Raw genomic sequence first — 22,051 nt, 5'->3', positions numbered from 1 at the left:
ACTGATGGTCTCCGTATGCCCCCAGCTGAATGCCTTTTGCTTACCTGGTTCTTTCTTATACATCATATCCTTAAGATCTAATGAAGTTCTGAGTCCAGAACTGGTAATATTACTTAGTGACAGAAGGTATGGTATGAAAAGAAAGTGATCTGAATAAAGAAAAACTGAAGGACTAGAAAAAGAAATATCTCCACCTTCCATTTCTCCCAGAGGATTTAGCAAAGATGGTCAATAAATACTTATGGAGCTGGACCATCAAGAGATGGTCAGCCTTTGAAGAGAACAAGAGAAAGTGGGAAGTGAGGACTGGGGAGCCAGCATTCCTCAAGGGACAAAATTAGAATCACAGATTCTGAGCTGGGAAGGACCTCTGAAATCATCTGTTCCAAATATTCTCATTTCACAGATGAGGACCCTGAATGAAGCCCTAAGGTCACACAGATAATAAATGGCAGAGTAGATTAGAACTCAGATCCTCTAACACCACTAAGGGTTTATGTGGCAGCAGTGAAAAAATATGATGCAACAGGATAGGCAATGTACCTAAAATCACTTTTTATTCAAGAGGCAATAGAGATTGTGGGTGAGGAGATAGCCAAGAAAAAACACAACTATTCAAAGGATCCAAGTCAAGCAGTTTATTAGTCCCAGGACAGCTCCCAGTTTATCATCACTGCAACCTTATGATCAATCTTAAGATTATCTTAGAAGCAGTATAAAAGATTGATGAGAAAATTAGAGACTGAAGGAAGGGTGGAGAAAGAAAAGGCTCTTGTGAAAAATCATTGAGAAAGGGAAGACAACATGATACAATGGAAATAATTCTGGAAATAGTTAAGAAAAACCTGAATCTTCTCTCTCCTATTTTCCCACCTGTATGGTCTTAAGCAAGGAACCATATTACTTTGGGTCTCAATTACCTTACCTGTAAAATGACAGGATTAGACTGTACAAGATCTCTAAGGTTCCTTCCAAATTTAAATCTCTAATAATGATGAAGAAATAGAATGCTGGCTATGTGAGTATATAGAAACAGATGGGAGAGATTTTGGAGGTAGAATTGGCAAATGTTGCTAATTAGTTGGATAAGGGAGATGAATTCATGATTATGAACTTGAATTATGGTGGTACCAAGAACATAGCGAAGTTTGGAGTAGAAAAGTTTGGAGGAGGAGGAGGAGGGAGAAAGAACAGAAGTTTTATTTTTAAAATGTTGAGATTTAGGTGATGATAAAATACACAGGCTGAAGATGTCTAGAAGACAGGTGGTTATGAGAAAGTGGAAATCAGAAGAGACATTGGATGAATGAATAGATAGATGATAGACAGTTATTTAGTTGTTATTTGGAGATGAAAACTGAAGCTATGGGAGCAGATAAAAAAAATCACTAAAGGAGAGAAAGAGAACCCAGAGAAAACAAGCCAAGAGGAATGTCCAGACTCTAGGGGCAAGAGATGAATAATCATTCAACAAAGGCTAAAATGTAGAAAGAGAATAAGATTGAGGTCAGCAGGGGAAGACTCACATTTAAGAGGTTGTAGGAAGAAGAAGGCCTAGCAAAGAAGAGAAGGAATTATCATATAAACAGGAAAAAGAGGTTAAAAGCTCCCTCTGATCTGTCCTGTTGCTTCCCATGACTTGGCACTAATGAGAAGAGGTATATGGTAGACCTTCTGTATCTCTGTCAGCCAAAGCCAAACCACGAAAATGGTCTAAGACCTTTCGAAGTCTCTATAGACCTAACAGAAAAGAACTAAATACTATGAACACAGTATTCATTCACATGGTTTGATATATTTACTTATGCTCAATACTATACTTGTTATGAACAAAATAAAAATGTCTTTTGCCCTTGGAGATCTTCAGATCTATGAAGTGAGTGACCTTAGTCCTATGGGTGATAACCAATCACTAGGCAGAGAATAAAACAAGATTCTAGGGTCAACTATAAAGTAGCCTATCAATATGGGAACTTCTATATGGTTGCTATGGCATGCCAGACCTTTGATAACAGATCACACTTATAAAGCTGGCACAATGAAATCCAAATCAGTTCAACAAAACTATATTAAGTGTGTACTGTGTTCCATGCCTCATAGCAAGGTCAGACTAGAAATACAAAGACAAAAACACAAAAATCTCTTCTCTCAAGAATCTTACATTCTACTGCAAGGGCTGAATTTTTAAATATACTGTATCCTTTATTATACAAAGCAACCAAAATGCCAAGTTGCTGCTTCTACAACAAAGTTTAAAAATTCAAGTTAGTGAATCAATAAGTATTTATTAAGTATGTATTACATACTAAGCATTGTACTAGACACACAATGTAAAAATAGTATAGCACATGGTTCTTCCCATCAAGAAACTAGTGATTTCATTGAAAAGACAAGCAATACATTTGAAACAATAGGGAACCAGATGGTATATAATGAAGTGTTAATGCCTAAAAATATCAACAGTAGGTTTAAAGAAGGAGATGATAATAATAGCTAGCATCTATATAGCACTTTAAGGTTTGCAAAGCACTTTAGAAATATTATCTCATTGTATCCTCACACCATAAGCAGGCATGTTTTTCTGTACATTTTACAAATAAGGAAACGGAGTGACTTGCCTGGGATCACACAGCTAGCTAAGAAGTATCTACAACCAAATCTGAACTCGGATCTTCCTGACTCTAGGAACAGAACTCTTCTCACTGTGCCTCCCAGCCGATGTGGACATAGAGAGGCAAGGTTGCAAGGATAAGGTGTGATCAGAGCTGAGTCTCAAAGGATGGGCAGGAGTTGGGTAAATGTTACAGGTGACAAAAATAACCATGTAAACAAAGGAATGACATGGGAATAGCAGGGCATCTTCAGATGCCAGTGAATAGGATGGCCTAAAGTTAGAGGTTAAATGTTGGGGAGTAACATGAAACAAATCTGAATCGGAAGCCATGGATTTTAGGTTCACAGTGCCCAGTAGATGGGAGCTGTCAATATATCGGATGCCAGTTTAGAATAATCTATGATCCAATTCTGAAGGCACCAGGACAGTGAGATGAGGAGGAAAAGGTAAGAGAAGGAAGCATTGATGCCTCGAGGGCCAGATTATATCTCTGAACCTCAAATCAATGGGAGAAAATACAAATCAATCTATGAAGATACATGTAGATTGTTTTTACTCTAAATTACCAGCTGCTAAGGTTATATATGACAAATAAATCAGGGACTTTACTTATTGTGTTGTTCAACATCTGATCTTATCCACCAACTTTTATAATCCAATTCACCAAAACAAAACCACATCTGAATGGGAGATGCACAAAGCAGGATGAAAACAAACAAAACTGCAGTATCCTTCCTATTCTGGATGATTCTTTCTGCCCCCCACCCACCCTACCTCTCACAATAACAATTAGCAACCCTATATTTCTTCTGTAAGAAGAGGAACCGTTGTTTACTTACAAGTAAATCACTTAAACCTCAGTTCCCACTAAGGCTGTATATAGTGTGAATCTGCTTTAAAGGGTCCCTCCATGGATTTAAAAAATAATAATGCTATATGGAACTTACCCTAGAAAACAGCTGAGCAGGGGCTGCTACAGCATTTTGTTCCTTTAGGTACTGATCCCAAGACCAAGTCTCCTGTCGAGCAGCTAAACTTACTAGAAGAGAAAGAACAAGAAATGTTTCCACAAGTCAAAAGTTTGTTTTAATCGCTAGAAATCTATGAAGTCAGTTAATTAATGAAGTAACAAACTAGAAAGAAAATCCAGGAACTACATGCAGTTCTTTCTGATTCGTCATAAGGAATTATGTAACTCATAGTCTCCCCGTGTTCTAATTCTTCTTCTATAGCATAAGGAAAACATATTTCTACCTCTTGGGGATTTTGATTTGAAAAACGCTTTCCCAGTGGCAGTGTCTATTCGAAATTTTAATCACTTCTCCTATTGAAGACAGAATGCTCTCTAAGAAGACTATAGGGACAGTTTCCTATGAATATTGTTCAACTGCTCCGCCCCCCACAATGGAAACAGCTGGATGCCAACCACCTCTGCCCTCTCCTGCAGCTGCTGGAGTTGGAACAGAAGTCACTACCAGAGGGAGCTGTTGTGTTCACAGTCTCTGTCTCCTCCCAAGCTTGCAAGATGCTCCCTAGTGAGAGCCAGAAAGCTCCTTTTCTCTCCTCTAAGCTGGGCCTTTGCCCCCATTCTCCTTAGAGCAAATGTGTACAGTTGTTAAAAAACTGATTTCCAACGTTAGTTTTGTCACAAAGCACCTTGTTAAAAGGGATGTCTCTTTGATAAAGGAAAGGGAGAGGGATATAGCAGGAAATTCAGGCAAGGTAAAAACCAAATACATTAATGATTTTTTTTTAATGAAAAGAGCCTGAACTTTGCACTCTGTTTTAAAACAGCTAACACTCCAAATAGATTAATTTGACATAACAGATAGTTGTGAAAATTTTATTCAACCTGAGAAAGGATAACCCTCAGGATCTAATTTTTCAGAATTTGGGACAGGAAAAGGCAGAGATTATTTAGTCTAGCCTGTTCACTCGAACAGGTAAGAAAACTAAATGCCTGGAAAGTACATAAGATAAAAGAGGAATTTTCAATAAAATTAAAATCTGGGGACTATATGAACATATTCTCATTGTTAAATACCTTGCGACATAAAGTTATGACACATAACAGTGCCTTTTTTTTCAATATTTCAGTTTTATTTTTGAAGTTGCCTTGTGCACAGTTTCATTTCAGTTAAATTCTTGTAAAATAACTGTCATTAGCTGCCTAACATCTGAGCATGCTGCGTTGGATAATGCCTCTTCTCAGGGAACCAATTGCAAATGAAGTAATTCCCCTCATGTTATCGAGGCATCACTCCAATGTAATGAACTCTTTAAGTAGTCTGTCATTGAAATTATGGTAACTCTTAAAACCCTTACTTCACAATGACCTGGCAATGCTATTGTAGAAAAAGCCTTCCTTCCCAGACTTAACTTGGAATCATTCTCCTTTGCAGTCTTGTGTGGTTTTCCTAAAATTCACTGACCCCAGGGTCTCCATAAATTTGTCCTAATAGAATCAGTGAGGTCTCTATGACCATCCCAAACACAGAGTAATTCATTCAAATTTACAACTGCTGAAGCAAGATGGCAAAATACCCTTCATATAATGATTAACTACAAATTTATTTGACTTTCTCTAGGACATAAACTAAACAGCAAACGGCTATAATCCATCAGACTGATGAATTGAGCTGATTCTATCACCCAGAATTCTGACTTACCACTTAAACCAGAAATCTCCTTCCTCTTGGGCCTCAAGAGAGGAATAATTTAATTAAAATATTATTTAAAGTTATTTTCCCCATGATCTTCAGCAATGTATAAAAGAAAAACCACTTCAAGTTCTTTGCAAAATTACATCCTAACTTCATAAATTCCTGACCTTTCCAAACTCTAGTTAGATATCACACTACAGGTGACTACACAAATTGAGGGATTTGAAAGGTGCATTAAATCTCAGACCCCTGATGTCTGAGCCCAGGAGAGCACTTTTACTAGATAAGAACTAAATCAATGTTGTTTAGAGTAAAAAACTGAAACTTCTCCCTCCAAAGTGGATTTTCCCCTCAATCTTTATCCTTCTTGGCCTCTCTGAAGCATTTGACACAGCTGGTCACTCTCTTCTCCTGGACCGTTCCTCTCCAGGTTTGCATGACACTGTTCAATCCAAGATCTCTGGTCAAACTGCTCCTCATTCATCCGTCTCCTCCTTGAAGCATGAATCCAAGACTTATCCAAATGGATGACAATTACCCACTTCTGGCATTTCATCTGGTCACAGTGTATACCTCTGGAGGGAAATTAAGTAGTACTGACAAGAATTAAGAACTCTTGAGTGAGAAACTGAAGACCGTAAGGGCACAGGTGTTGTTTTGAGGATTTGTTTGTTTTTTTTTTCTCACTGAAGGTATTGGAGGCAAAACAGAAAAATTAATTTGTGGAATAAACAACTAGATAATAAGATAATGTCTAAAAATGGGAAACGAATCACAGTTTAAATGTGATTAATATGATTATACATGTAGGACCTATATCAGATTGAACACTGTCTCGTGGAGGGGAGAGGGAAAGGAGGGAGAGAAAACTTGAAACTCAAAATCTTATAAAAGTGAATGTTGAGAACTAAAATGAATAAATGTTTTTATTTTATTTTATTTTTGAGGGGGGAAGGCAAGGCAATTGGGGTTAAGTGACTTGCCCAAGGTCACATAGCTACTAAGTGTGTCAAGTGTCTGAGGCTGGATTTGAATTCAGGTCTTCCTGACTCCTGGGCTGGTGCTCTATTCACTGTGCCACCTAGCTGCCCCTGAATAAATATTTTTTTTAATAAAATATAGAGCTGACAGATTCCTGGAACAAAGATGAAGTACATGGAACAAAGGTGGTGGGAAGGCAGAGGCATGTTAAGATGAAAAGTATCTCATACACCCCACAAACACTCCATCCACTAAGAGATAGAAAGAAATCACCTCAAGACTCCCAACCAACCTAGGAATACACTGAGACTGCCCTCACCCACCAGTCTCACAGAGATCTTGGGATGGACAAGCCAGGGTAGACTGAAGAAGTAGCCTATAACAAGTTCTGATAAAGCCATAGAGAGAAAAAAAAAAGGCCTTGCAACAGGGGCCACAGTTATACCTGATGAAATCAACAAGAAACATAGAATATAAGATTTAGAGAGGTAAGAATGACAAGAAAAATGGAAAACTGACACTTTAAAACAGAAGATGAAAAATCTCACTCTAAAACTGAATGCCCCCAAATTAAAATGGGCCAGACAGGGGGAAAAAGACATAATTTGATAAGGAATATCAATACAAAACCCAAATATTAAAAGAAAATATAAGGAATATAATATCCAAAAAATGACCTAGCAAATAGATCAAGAGATAACTTAAGAATTATAAGGATGACCTGAAAACTATTATTGGTGAGGGGAAGCCTACATTGATAAATAGAGAAGAGATAATACAGTCACAGAGAAAGATGATTGATCTCTGGCATTAACTGAATAGAAATGGAAAGAAATATACTTTTTTTCTTTTTTTAACATAACACCTTTACAAAAATTGATCATGTCATGAAGCATAAAGAAAATACCAAAGAATGAAGAAAAGTAGAAATGCTCAACACATCATTTACTGATCATTACTCTTCTTTAAAAAGAAACACATTTAATTAAGGACACTTAAATAATGTAAAAGTAATTAGGGGCTAAAAAACAACAACACAATTCTAAAGAATTGATGGGTCAAAGAAAAAATATTAGAAACAACAGAAAATTTCATCAGAGAATACTGCAATAAGGAAACAAAATAACAGATTTATGAGATGTAGTTAAAGTAGTTCTGAGAGGAAATTTGTAGCTCTAAATATTTTCATCAACAAAGAGAAAGAATAAATCAAAGAATCGAGCATGCATTTTTTTAAAAAATTGATCAAATCCAACTAAATAACAAGGTAGAAATTATGAAAATTAAAGATTAATAAAATTGAAAACAAAAAGGTCATCTAGATGACAAAACAAGGAGTAGGTTTAAAAAACAATAAAACAAATTAACAAGCAGCTAATCTTATTTTTTAAAAAAGAGAAAAATCAAAATGTATTTTTAAATGAGGAAAAAAAAACTTACAACAATTTAAAAAGAAATAAAGGAAACGATCAGAAACTATTTTGCCTAATCATAGGCAAAAAAACCCAAAAACAAAAATCTGATAATTTAGACAAAAGAGATGAATATTCGTTAAAAAAATCCAAATTGACAAAAGACCCAATATGAGAAAAATAAATTTAACAAGCCATTAATGAACTTCCAAAGGGAGGTTAAAAAACCTCCAAGAGTAGATGGATTTACATGTGAATTCTATCAAACATGGGGAAAGCTAGTTCCAAACACTAAAGAAATAAAAGGCACACTTCCAATTTCTTTCTACGATATAAAGGTGGTCTTAATACCTAAAACAGAGAAAGACAAAGAAAAAAACTGCAAATCACTATTTCTAATTGGTAATGACAAAAATAAATAAAAATATTAGCAAGTAGTCCACAAAAACATATTAGAAAATTTATATACTATGATCAGATTAGGCTTATGCCAGGAAAGTAGGGTTGGTTCAACATAAGGAATTGAGTCAAGTTGCCAAACATTTATTAAAAGTGCCTACTATTTACCAGGAACTAGACTAATGAGGATACAAAGTACAAAAAGAATGTCTGTCTTTAAGAAGCTCACAGACTACTCAGGATGCAAACAACTGTGAAAATAAAATATGTTCAAGATAAACTGAGGCACAGTCTCCTAAGAGAAGCACTAAGATTAAGAAGGACTAGAAAAGCTTCTTATAAAAGGTAGGACTTAACTTCCTTTTAAAAGGAAGCTAGGGGGCAGAGATGAGAACGGAGAGCATTTTCCATCCTGGAAAGGCAGGGAAGGGCTGGATATAAAAAAAAAAAAACTAAAAAATAAAATAAGCATCAAACAATACAAACATAATTCATTGTTTTTATTAATTAATAAAATTTTAATAGTGAATGAATAGGCTATGGTGCTTTGATATGAGTAATAAAATATTGCATGATAAGATGCTTAAAGTACTTTTGACATAATTAAGCAATTTGATCAAAAACTCTAGAAATCATAGGAATGAATGGCCCTTCCCTTAATATAGTAAAAAGTATTTAGCTAACAACTCTAAGAGCAAACATGCGTAACAGAGAAAAGTCAGTAAGACTAAGGGTAAAGCAAGGATGCCACTTATTACCACTACTAGTTAGAATATGTTAGCTAGAGAAATATGAGGGAATAAACATAGACAAATTAAAACAAATATAACTTTTTACAGATGATACTTAGAAAAACTGAGAAAGCCAACTAAAAATTAACTAAAATAATAACTTCATCAAAGAGGTAAACCATAAGATAAATTCACATAAATTGTTAGAATTCTTATATATAACCAAAAAACAAACAAACCAGGAGGTAGTGCTAGAAAGCGAAATTCCATTCAAAATAATTAAAGTTATAAAATATTTGGCAGTATATCTACCAAGATTCACTCAGGTATCATAATACTTTTTGTAGTGCCTCCCACTTGCTAAACACTTAATAAATCTATCTATCCATCTATCTAACTGTGCACAGTAGGTTCTGATATTTATTTCTTCTATTTTGCTGTGATTTCTCCTTATTCATATATTATTTTGTTGATTTTTTTCTCCTTTTTAATCAGATTTGTTAAACATTTAAGAATTTTGATTTTCTTTTCAAAGGATAAGAGATTTACCAACTAGTTGTTTTTTAAAATCAGTTATATCTTTTTAATTTTCAATTTACTTATTTGTCCTCTAATTTTTGAGATTTTCTTTATTACTTATTTTGGGTATATTAGATTTCCAACTTTTTAAAATGCAAACTCTGTTCACTAGTTATCTTCATCTCCAATTTGAAAATGTATGTTTTTAGGGATATCATTTTTCCTCTGAGGGATGAGCTAGCTAAATCCTATTACTTTTAGTAGACTGTTCAGCCCTTGTCTTTCATATAATTATCGTTTCTATGATTTGTTCTGGAAGCCTCTCATTATTTAGAATTCAATTAATTTGCCATTTAGGTATTTATGTCTTGTTAATATTTCCTGAAAGGATTATTTTTGTATTATGGTCAATAAAGGATGTCTACTATTTTTGACTTTTTAACATGTATTTGTAATTTCTCTGTGTCCTAATACATGTTCAATTTCTATAAAAGTTCCATATGTTGCTGAGATATATATATATATATCTATATTCTTTAGTGGCCTCATTCAGAAGGCAGTATATCCTTTAGCTCTAATTTCTCCAGGAAGTTCTCCAACTTTATATTTTCCCTTTTGCTTACCTATTGGATTTGTCGAAAACAGAGAGAAATATTAAAGATTCTTATTATTGTTGTATTACAATTTGTGTCTTTTTGCAATTCAGTTACGTTTCCTTTATGAACTGACACTGTCATTTGGAATATATGAGTCTGATTTGATATTAATATTGATTATCTATGACTCCTTTCAGTGCAATGCAATTTTTAAAAATCTGTTTATGTTGTGAATTTATTATTGTTGTTTGTTTCTTTGTCTGGTGGCATGATTCTAACTCTAGCTTTTCTGGATTCACCTGAAATTTCATCATTCAGAATGACCAGACAGAGGTTTCTATCACTCTTCCATTTCTCAACCCTTTCTCTAATTTTGGAGTTTTAATTAATTTGTTGGTTTCTTTATCTTGCTTCCATATATTTATTTATTTACTTATTTGATTCCTTTTGTCTTCCTCTCCCCCTTCTTTTCCTGCTCTCAGTTACAAAGGAAATTCAAAATCCTCTCTCCTTTCCCATTTCTCCAACTTCTTTTCTTTGTTAGGATGGGTTTTCTTTTCTGTTCATCTTGTTATTCTTTTCTGTTTTTTCTAAATTTTTGTTCTTTGATTCACTATCTGTGTGTTAACTTACTCCTTCTGGAGCCTTTTTGTGCTCCTATGGGAGGACTCACATGACCTAATACAAAGTGAAGTAATAGAAGGAAGAAAAAAAACCATATCCAGTTATCCATTTCACACTGTGACTTCCCCCATCTAGGTTTCAGGATAGAGCAGGTGGGCATAAGAAATTAAATGGGAATTTTCTGAAAGTTTGGCAGAAGCCCCAGATGACACATGAAAGCCAGCAAATGAATGACACAGAAAAAGTTTGGAAACTCAGAAATGCATAAAATATTTGTGTAGAATTGTATACTATCGACACATTTAATTTTAATACCATAATAATTCAGACTTCTCCAGTATGGAGAGGGACAAGAAGTTTTACAAAGATTTTCCAGATTGTGGGGGCACTGTACCCCTAACGCCCACAATGCGGAAGGGGTAACTGTATACAATGATTACAACTATATAAATGGAAAGAAAAAAAACACAAAATAATAAAAATTGAATGTTGTAAAATTACAAGGCACAAGCTTAACACCAAAGTGGAAAGATATAAGAAGATAATTCTCCCATTTCTTTACCATGTATAACATCAGATTTGTTTCATTAACTGATCAGTGTTGCTGTATTTCTCTTTATCTTTCTATTGTTTCTTTTAAAAAGTTTTGTTATTGGGGCAGTCAGGTAGCACAGCGAGTAAGAGCACTGGCTCCAGTGTTGGGATGACCTAGAGATCGAATCCCGGGCTCAGACACTCAGCACCACACCCAGAAACACTGGCCATGTAACCTTGAGCAAGTTACTTAACCCCGATTGCTTAAAAAAAAAAAAAAGTTTTGTTATAATGCATTTGGTAGGGAAGAGAGAGGGGAGATACAGCCAATGTAAAATCAAAAGATATCAATAAAAATCTCTAAGTAAACAATAAAAAAGGAGAGTGTATGTGTTTTTAAAAATATAAGTAGAACTTGAACACAAATTACTGACTCCAAGGTTGATGCCTATACATAACCCCCACTGCTGTCTCTATAAAAAATTAACTACAATCACAGTAAACACTTACAGAGACCAATTCTGTCCCATTAAATTAGGCATTGCAGCTGAGTTCTTCAATTAACTACCACCATTAAGTAAGCCATCCAGGTATTTCCTCTTATCTGACTATCATTGTACCTAGCCTCATGACTTGTACACACAGAAGTATTGTTAGATAACAGCTTGTTGAATATAATTGCTTTTGAATGGAACTCTTTGTGACTCTAAGACCCTATTAGTACTAACTTGAATTATAAAGTTTTAAAATGCCAAGAACAGATTCCATGAACTGTTATAACTAATGACCAAAGCACTTAAAACAATATACTAGAATAAATCAATAATGGTACTGTTCCCTTAGCAACAGGGATAGAATAGGTCCCATGGATAGCAAGCAAGCCATAATTGTCTAATTTAGCACCTCACTGGCAATGAAACAGTTAATATCAGAAATAATCTGCTAAATTAGAGCCTTCACTATCACCCAAGAGCCACTGCTCATGTTATTTTGATAAATTTCTCAATAAACACCTAAATCCCCTACTTCTACCAAATAATAATAATAATTTAAAAGATAATCCAAAAATAAGTTCATCATAATTAGAATTCACTCTAAGAAATAGATATAGCAATTAAGAGAATGGACAGAGCACTGTAATTTTTTGAGGTGATTTTCATTAAGGTGATCACATACAGATAATGCTAATACATCACACATAAATGCTAAAAGTCAGATCCTTGACCTAAATGAATTAATGCAGAGCTTATAATGTTCTCTTCTATAAGTAGTTGCAACCATAAGTTTATTTAAAATAAGTTTATTTACTAATGCATATCAGAAATTATCATAATAATAACATTCCTGAAACCATAACTCAATTATTTATATACAGGCATGTTTCTGCTTTGAAATTAACACCTAGAAAGATCCACTGAGAAATTACTGAATGATTTCACAGTTGGACAGTACTAGAGGCTAGGGATACACACTACTTTTACCAGCATCAATTGATTTTCATAATTACCTTTTTCACATAAGTAAAATGGATGGAAAGAAATGTAGAATCAACCATAAACAGAAAAAATTAAGTGCAAGAAAAGTTTATAGCCCCTTATAACTATCAAAGAGCTCTTTCTAAATTTGATACATAAGCAGTAGGATGTAGTGTCAAAAGATTTGAGTTTGACCTCCACCTAATCATGAGATCTTGAACAATTAACCTCTTTCTGCCCCAATCTGTTCTTTAAAAAATGCAAAAAAATGTTTTACAATTTATTATGCTCTTGGCAACATCGCTGTGTTCCTCTCCAATTTCAGTGTTTTTTCCACTTTATCATGTGTTCTCTCATAATTTGGTGAAGAATAAGTGGAAAAAATGGAACTGTATTACTTGTTAATAAGAATTAGATTGAGATTTTTAGCCTGGAGAACCTGATAACTTTTATATAAAAGTAAGGAAAGGAGAAATAAAGTGACAACTAAGGCTCAGGACCAAGAAATAAAGGAGACCAAAGGCTTACCTTTTTCTGAGAAGCCTCAGACTTTTTGTGTGTCTTTTTTGGAGAGGGTAAGGCAGGGCAATTGAATTTCAGTGACTTGCCCAAGTTCACACAGATAATAAGTGTTAAGTGTCTGAATCCAGATTTGAAATCAGGTCCTCCTGACTCCAGGGCTCGTGCTCTATTCACTGTACCACCTAGCTGCCCCAAGCCTCAGACTTTTAAGTCGTGGCTCTATTCATAAAGAAAATCTAAATTATGAAGACTATTTTATTCCCAAAAGTATAAAATCCTACAAAGTCGTTTTGACCTTTCCAGGGCTGTCAATACTTGTCTGTCTTACAGATTTCATTCCATTTTCACAGCTTCAATTATCATTTTTATGCATATGACTCCCAAATTTGCAAATCCTTTCCAAGCTGCTTCACACATCTCCAACTACCTAATGAACATCTCAAGCTGAATAACCTAACAGTACCTCCAACAAAAAATAAAAACTTAAATTCATTTGTCACCCCAGACCTGCCTCTCCTTCTAACATCCCAATTTGCTGTTGAAAGTACCATCGTGCATCCCAGTTAGTCAGAGTAAAACTCCTGGAGAATCATTAGCAATCCTATTCTCATCAGTCTTCTCATCTTTTCTTCTGGCATTTCACTGATGTGGCTATTTCTTCTAAGAATCTATCCATGCCCGTCTGTCCTGTGCAGTTTTTATCCATGTCCTGCTGCCAATATGCCATGAGGGGTCACAACATGCAGAGGGCTTTTCTTGATTTCTCTCAACATTATAAATATGCCAGAGGAATATCCAGCTGTTCTTCTGTTCCACCTTGCAACTATTTTATCTTTTCCTTTTCTTGATGAGACATTTCTTTGGAGACCTGCTTTACTTGGGTTCTTCTTCATAATTCTTTGTTCATAATGTTACTGCCTATTTATATCCACTGAACTTGGGGTGACTTCCCTTTTCACTTCTTCAGAAATCACAGTACTCCATGACTCACAGTCACAGAACACTGAAATAATACCGGTTTTCAAAACTGAATCTTTGTTTATCTAGCTGCCAAAATCATCTTACTAATACGAAAAATACTTCACTCTCCTACTCAAAAATTTCAACTTCATACATTATTCTTCCAATGATGTCATAGAGCTTCGAAGACTGTATTTATACTGTAGCTTCAAAAGAAATGAAGTTGAAGATCACCCAAAAAGCAACAGCCACAACTTAAACAACTGAACACAATTTTTAGAGAAATTTATGAAAGACAGCACAGGCATATATTTAAAACAATGAACACCCTGAAAGCTCCACTGGCATCTCTGCGATGTCAAAAGAGAAAGCCGACTGCAAGTTATATGGAAATGATTGAGACACAGCTTTAATTATCATTTTTTGAGGAGACACAGAAAAAAGTTACATAGAATAGAAAGACATGAATGGACTGTGGTCTACAGCAGTGATAGTAGGGTGGAATGCAAATAGAAAAAAGGGGCCACTACATTGTACATAAAGATGCCTACAGGCACATACTGGCTTGGAAAAACACAGATTTTTTTTTTCTTTATTAGTACAGCCACACATTAAAGTCTGATAGGAGCTACATTTTAATCTCACTCAGGCTGTACTCAGGAGTATTGAAAGCCATGTGTATGACACCTCTGGTCTACAGCCCTGGAAGAAGATATTGCCCATTACATTTGGGGTCATAAGAACATAATAAGGTCACATATCTAGAGCTGTAAAGGACCTTAGAGACCACATAATCAAACCCCTCTCCCCATTTTACAAATGAGAAAACTGACACCCAGAGGCTGCTATTTGCCTAATGTCACACACATAAGCATCAAAAGTAGGCTTTGAATGTTGATCCTCTGAAGCCAGACACAAAGTTCTTTGAGTTATTTCTCTCAGGCTTTATTAGGAAGTCAGGAAGTTAATCAGTCAGTCAGCAAACAAAAATGAGAATGGCAAAATAAAGCCATACCCATCACTGTTAAGTTGGAAAGTTTCCCAGAGCAAAACAATCAATAGACAAGAGTACTAATATACAGTTTTAGCTATTTGTGGTAGAAAAAGGTAGCCAGCCAAAGGCAATGTCAATTTAAAGAACAAATTAATTTGCAAAACACTACAGAAGAGGGTCATTGAATATGGCATAAGAATCATAACAACAACACATAAAATGCCTTATGGTTTGCAAAGCACTTTACACATATTACTTTATTTGATCCTCACAACAATCCTGGTAGGTGCTATTATTATCATTATGATGATGATGATTATAAGGAAACTGAGGCAGAGGTTAAGTTAATAATAGTCCATCTTTTTATAATCATGTCAGGCTCTGTGCTAATACTTTTACAATTATTATCCCATGTGATCCTCACAACAACTCTGAAAGGAAGATGCTATTATTACCCCCATTTTACAGAGAAGAAAATTAAGGCAAGAAGTTGTGATTTGCCCAGTCACACAACTAGTTAAGTGTCTGAGGCCACATTCCTTTTATATCAATATTTCACTTTCCCCAATTATATGTAAAAACAATTTTAATGTTCCTTTTTCAAATTCTGAGTTCCAAATTCTCTCCCTTTACCCCTCATTGAGAAGGCAATCAACTTGACATAGGTTATATATGTGTAGTCATATGTAATCATATATAATTATATATGTGTAGTCATGCTGTGAAAGAAAACACAGACACACACACAAACAAGAAAAATAAAAGGAAAGAAAAAATACGTTCAATCTGCATTCAGGCTCCTTCAGTTCTTTCTCTGGAGATCTGAGGCCAGATTTTAACTCCGGTCTTCTTGACTCTGTATCTGGACTCTAACCACTATGCCACCCAGCTGCTCTTTACTTTTTCCTAATTCTCCTCCAAAAAAGGGAGTGGGAGCCAGGAAAGGCAGGGGGACGACCTGACAATAGCAACATCTACCTAATTTCTCATCTCTTTAAGGTTTTGATAGAAACTGTCTATTCACTGAAATAATCAATGACAGAAATACTGATGCTACTTCAAAATTATTTTCCTAAGCAGAACACATTTGAAAATCATTCAGCTAATGTAAATAAGATTTCACTCCATTTTGATGTTTTAAAAAGCTTCTGACTATAAGAAAAAATTCTCTAAATTACTACTGATTAGAGAAATGCAAATTAGAACTCTGAGTACCACATCACACCTATCAGATTGGCTAACATGACAAAACAGGAAAATGATAAATGTTGGAGAAGACACAGGAAAATTGAAACACTAATGCATTATTGGTGGAGTTGTGAACTGATCCAACCATTCCAGAGAGAAATTTGGAACTATATCCCTTTGCATACCCTTTGACTCATCAATACTGCTTCTAGGTCTATATCCCAAAGATATCATAAAAATGAGAAAGAGACCCACAAGTACAAAAATATTTATAGCAGCTTTTTTTTATGGTGGATCTTTTTTTTTAAGAATTGGAAACTGAGGAGATGCCTATCAATTGGGGAATGGCTGAACAAGTTGTGGTATATGAATGTAATGGATTACTACAGTTCCATAAGAAATGATGAGCAGGCAGACTTCAGAAAGACCCAGAAAGATTTACATGAACTGATGCTGAATGAGGTGAGCAAAACCAACACAGCAACAGCAACATTGTACAATGACCAACCATGATAGACTTATCTCTTCTCAACAATGCAACTCCAAGAGACTCAAGATGGAAAATGCTGGCCACATCCAGAGAAAAACCTATGGAGTCTAACCGCAGATCAAAGCATACTATTTTCTCTCTCTTTCTCTCCCCCCTCTCCCTCCCTCTCTCCGTCTCTCTCTCTCTGTCTCTGTCTCTCTTTGTCTCTCTGTCTCTCTCTGTCTCTGTCTCTCTCTCTGTCTCTGTCTCTGTCTCTCTCTCTGTCTCTCTCTCTCAGTTTTTGACTCTATTAAGAAAACAGAGCTTTGAAGGTTCTCCTTTAAGATTTCTCCTATATATGCATTAAAATTAGTCAAGATTCCGTAATATGTGACTACAGAAATAAGTACCTAAGGGGAAAGTTCCCAAGGCTTGAGGGGTACAAGTGAACAGAGGCATCATGTTGTCAATAAATCAGTAAATAATCAGGTCCCTCAGATTAACAATCAGCACCAGACCTTCAGAATCATCCAAAGACAGCAGAGAAGAAGACAAACTCAGAAGAAACCAAGCACACAAAATAAACACTGGCTCCTCAGTTCAGACAGGCAAGAAGCACTAGTACTTTTCCCACCCAAAACAATTTGTCCAATATGTAAGATACACATGAAAGCACCCGCACCCCAACCACACACATTTATACTCAATATCTGGCTAAATGATCCTTAACATAGCTTATAGTTTTGAGACCCCTGCAATAACACATAATAAATAAAGCATCTGGGAACCTTCAGAGCAGCCTAAACTCAAGCATGGAGGCAGTTATTTCTATATAGCCTCATTTCAAAATGGTGGGGAATGAGGGATACTCAGAAGTTATTCTGGATATGGATCAAGCACTGACCTGCTTGAACTATCAGTCCATGGAAGCAAAAGTCCCCTAGATCTTTGGTGCCCAGAGAATTAGGATCTCCTGATGAATCTATTAAACTTGGGTTTAATAAGTGGGTACCCTTCAGGGCAGGCACCCTTGTGCTTAACCCTCCCTGGGACATAAAGTAGAACTGCCCAGGATAAAAACAAACAGAGACATTGACTACTCACTGGTGAAGAGAATATCTGACCCAATCCATATTTTAATAATTCTACAGAGATGTGATTTTATCAAAAGGGAATGTCTGGAGGATGGTAAACAAGATGAGATCACTCAAAATCACCTGTTATAAAGAAGGCTTATGTCACTGTGTTGGAATGGGATGTCCCAAATGCCTGAAAGGTAATTCTTCCCAACAATTTATAAGGGCGATTCTTCCCATTACAAAATCAAATTCCTTCAAGACTCAACTCAAGTACCACTTCCTACATAAGACCTATTCTGGGAAGTGAGGGCTTCAGATTCTTACTAGCTGCATGACCACAGGCAGGTCAAGAGACCTCTGATTGCCTCTGTTTCCTCCTCTGTAAAATGAGTATCTTCCAGGTTGTTGTAAGGCTCAAATGAGGTAACAACTGTAAACCACTTCTAGTGCCTGGCACATAAAAAGTGCTATACAAATGGCAGCTGTTATTGTTATTCTGATCCCCTCAACTGCTGTTGTCCTCAACCTCCCAGAAATTGGTATTTACTTAATTTTACTTTACTTTAATTTTTTAAGTAATTTAAATTCATTTAATTTTAAAAATTAATTTACTTTTACTTTGATTTACTTAATTGGTATTTACTTAACTGTGAAGCTTATTTTCCTCCCTTGTGATAGTAATGGCATTTAAAGATTCCCCTGTATTGGCTTGGTTTTCAAACTGATTGTGTTAAAACCCAGAGCTTGTTAATCCCACCTGTGGGATGGACTTGTTGATGTGAAAAGAAAGTCTTGAACTGGGAGGAGCTGGTGACATAGATTTGGAGACACGAGAGAGGCAGAAGAACTTTTTGGAAGCAGCACCCTCGTGGAGACAGAAAGAGAGACTGGGAGAATTGCTGGGGGCCACTTTGAATTGCCCTGGACTTTTGAGACCTGCCCCCTGAGCTGCCAAGGACTGAGGAGACATGGCTGTTTTGCTGGTACTTTGTCTGTCTGTTTTGATGTTGTTTTGCCAGATTTGTCCACTGGTGAAAGACAGTCCTTTTGTTGAAGAAGTCCTGGAACCTGGCTGTTGGCTAAGAGCTCCTGAGACTGTCCTGCAGACAGAGTGAATACTGTCCACTGGTGAAGGGCAGTGCTGTTGTTGCAGGGGTCTGGAGACTGTCCTGCAGACAGAGTGAATACTCACTAGTGAAGGGCAGTGCTGTTGTTTCAGGGGTCTGGGAACCTTTCTGTTGGTTCAGAAGCCCTGAAGAAGGATTTTCTTATTGTATGTTTACAGAAATCCTGGGAGAGGGTTTTGCTAATGTTTTCAGGGGTTCTAGGACTGTTCTACAGACAGAGGATGAATTAATGAAGAGACTGGCAATGTATCTTGTGGCCTTGCTAAGCCTTGTCTCCCCAGGAACTAAGATTGCTGAGAACTTGCCTCCTGTCAAGATGAAGAAAAGACCTCCATTTGGGTATTAAGTGCTGTGCTCAAACTTGATGTAACTCTTGATTCAATTGTGATTCAGGGGTGGGGAACTTTTGACCTTTTTGTGTTCTATGGTTGAACAAATGAATGTACTTTACTTATGTTTGGAAAATAATCTCCATTTGAGAAGAGGGGCTTTGTGATGGACTAAATGAAGGTACAGCCTAGGGGTGGAGTAGTATTTAGAACAGGGACTTTGTAATTGATTGAATGAATGGAAGGTCCTGGGATGGGGTAGTACATGGAGATTATTTAATCACACTTAGTAAATGCTGTATTTTGAATGATATCATATTTTTACCTTCTCTGTTCTTAATTTGACACTGAATAAAATGGAGAGCACCTATGCTGGTATTCTGAACCTTGGGAAGTTGCCTTTCCTTGGCATTACATTACATCCCTCCAAATAGGATGCAAATTCCTTGCAGTCAGGATGCTAGTTCTTCCTACTTAAGTCCAAATGGCCTATTATAGCAACTAATAGGTCACATATAACTTAACATTTCTTCTTTCATGGAATTCTTATGCTGCACATGCTTGTGAAAGGATGTTTCCTCATCTCTGACAAGTTAAACACAAAATAAAGGCAAAATCTTGGTGGTACTTATATAGCTATGAAGCTAATATTTATACAGAGTTTACTATGTGCCAGGCACCGGGCTAAGCATTTTACAATCATTATCTCATTCATTTGTGCATATTCACATTTTAAACATGACAAATTCTAACTGCTTCCTTTTCAGTACTTACCAATTTGAGAGAAAATTAAAACGAAATAAGACCACAGGCAATTCTACTCATTAGCGTAAGAATTAATAAAGTCTTAAATTCACTGTACCCTCACTTTTTTTTTTACATTTTGGTTCCTCACAATTAATTGGGTTAATATTATTAGTCTTTGTTTCATCCTGGCCTCAAGGGCCAGAAAAGGTCATCTGAGAGAAGTTAAATGAAACAAAAAGAACAGAAAATTAACAGAAAAAAACTGGAAAGCTAGAAAACCCCATTTAGCTTTTTAAAAAATCCAGCTACCTGATTTTGTAGTGAAAATTATTGCAAAAATATTTATTGGTAGTTTGAAATAGCAATATCATGGTAGAATTAAAAGATGTGTCCTTTTATTTAATAATAATCATATGTATTTAGCACTTTAAAATTTACAAAGCACTTTCTAATCCTTATCTCATTTAAGCATCCTAACTACCCTATGGCCTAGAAAATACAGACAATATTACCTAATTTTTTAATGTTTATGTGTGTGTATTTGTCTTCCCCAATTACATGTATTATGTATTGTATACATATAAATATGTTTTCCCCAATTACATGTTTTTTTTTTTTAAAGCAATCGGGGTTAAGTAACTTGCTCAAGGTTACACGGCCAGTTATTTCTGGGTGTGGTGCTGAGTATATGAGCCCAGATTTGATCCAGGTCATCCAGACACTGGAGCCGGTGCTCTTACTCGCTGAGCCACCTGGCCGCCCCTAAGCAATTGGGGCTAAGTAACTTGCTCAAGGTTACACGGCCAGGTGTTTCTGGGTGGGTGCTAAGTGTCTGAGCCCGGGATTCGATCTCCAGGTCTTCTCAACACTGGAGCTGGTGCTCTTACTTGCTGTGCTACCTGGCTGCCCCCCAATTACATGTTAAAACAATTTTTAAACTTATTTTTAAAAGCTTTGAGTTTCGGGGCAGCCAGGTGGCTCAGCAAGTAAAAGCATCGGCTCCCGTGTCAGGATGACCTGGGGATCAAATCTGGGCTCAGATACTTAGCACCACACCCCGAAATAACTGGCCGTGTAACCTTGAGCAAGTTACTTAACCCCGATTGCTTGAAAAAAAGTTTTGAGTTCCAAATCCTATCCCTCCCTCCCCCCTGAGACTGTGAGCAATCAGATATAGGTTATACATGTGCAATCATGTAAAACATTTCCATAATAGTCATTTTGTACAAGAAGACTCAAATAAAAGAGAATGAGTGCAAGAATCAAAGTGAAAAATAGCATGCTTTAGTTTGTATTAAAAAAAATAACAGTTCTTTCTCTGGAGCTAGATAGTAAACATCAGTAGTCCTTTGGGATTGTCTTGAATCGTTGTAATGCAGAGAATAGCAAAAATCATTCGCAATTCTTCACCTTACAATATGGCTGTTACTGTATACAATGTTTTCGGGCTTCTGCTCACTTCAATTTGCATCCGTTCATATAAGTCTTTAACAGGAAAAAATTTAGAACGGGGAAGCTAGGTGGCTTGCCTCAATCACACAGCTAGTAAGTGCCAGAAGTAAGATTTAAACAAAGGTTCTGCTGACTCCAAATTCAGCACTATGCAAGGCTGCACAGAATAAACAGTTTAAGGATTCACCAGTATTCCAAAAAAATATTTACTCTACAACTAGAAACTACATGTAAAATGCCTCTCTTCCTCCCCAAGATGAGAGTGAAGGCAGAGAGAGGCAACATGGGGATCATGTGGAAGTTAGTTCTTGTTAACATCCAATTAAATTTGTCATTTACAGACATAACAGAAAATGTAGATGATTACACTTAAGAGAAACTGAGAAAGATATAGTTAGTGTGCACCTTCATCACTAGAGTTTGTCTTCAAGACAAAGTCCTAAGAATAAAGGATATCTTGGGAATAAAAGAAAACTTAGGATATGGCTTTAGATTGTGGAGTCCAATTTCAGTGCAGAGGACCAATTTTAGCTACTTTAACTAATAGCTTAGTGAATTACTAATGATGCCTGTCTAATCAATTCCTCATGGATGAAATTACAGTGTAAATATAAAAAGAAGTTTATTAATAATAAG

The 22,051-nt window shown here is 36.0% G+C and overlaps 1 protein-coding gene across 6 annotated transcripts in view; it reads right to left on the bottom strand.

Moving 5' to 3' along the window:
- L3MBTL4 (L3MBTL histone methyl-lysine binding protein 4) overlaps positions 1–22,051 on the bottom strand; it is a 450,236-nt gene that overhangs the window by 403,530 nt on the left and 24,655 nt on the right. For all 6 annotated transcript variants that reach the window (XM_069099671.1, XM_069099669.1, XM_069099670.1 and 3 more), the window contains one exon: positions 3,562–3,653. In XM_069099671.1, the coding sequence (XP_068955772.1) occupies positions 3,562–3,653 (92 nt within the window). The remainder of the gene's footprint in view (positions 1–3,561; positions 3,654–22,051) is intronic.

The sequence above is a fragment of the Petaurus breviceps genome, unplaced genomic scaffold, assembly GCF_028583685.1.
Source record: "Petaurus breviceps papuanus isolate PSGF00001 unplaced genomic scaffold, PetGlider_PUasm1.0 38, whole genome shotgun sequence".
Taxonomy (NCBI): Eukaryota; Metazoa; Chordata; class Mammalia; order Diprotodontia; family Petauridae; genus Petaurus; species Petaurus breviceps.
This window is presented reverse-complemented; position numbering and strand designations above follow the sequence as displayed.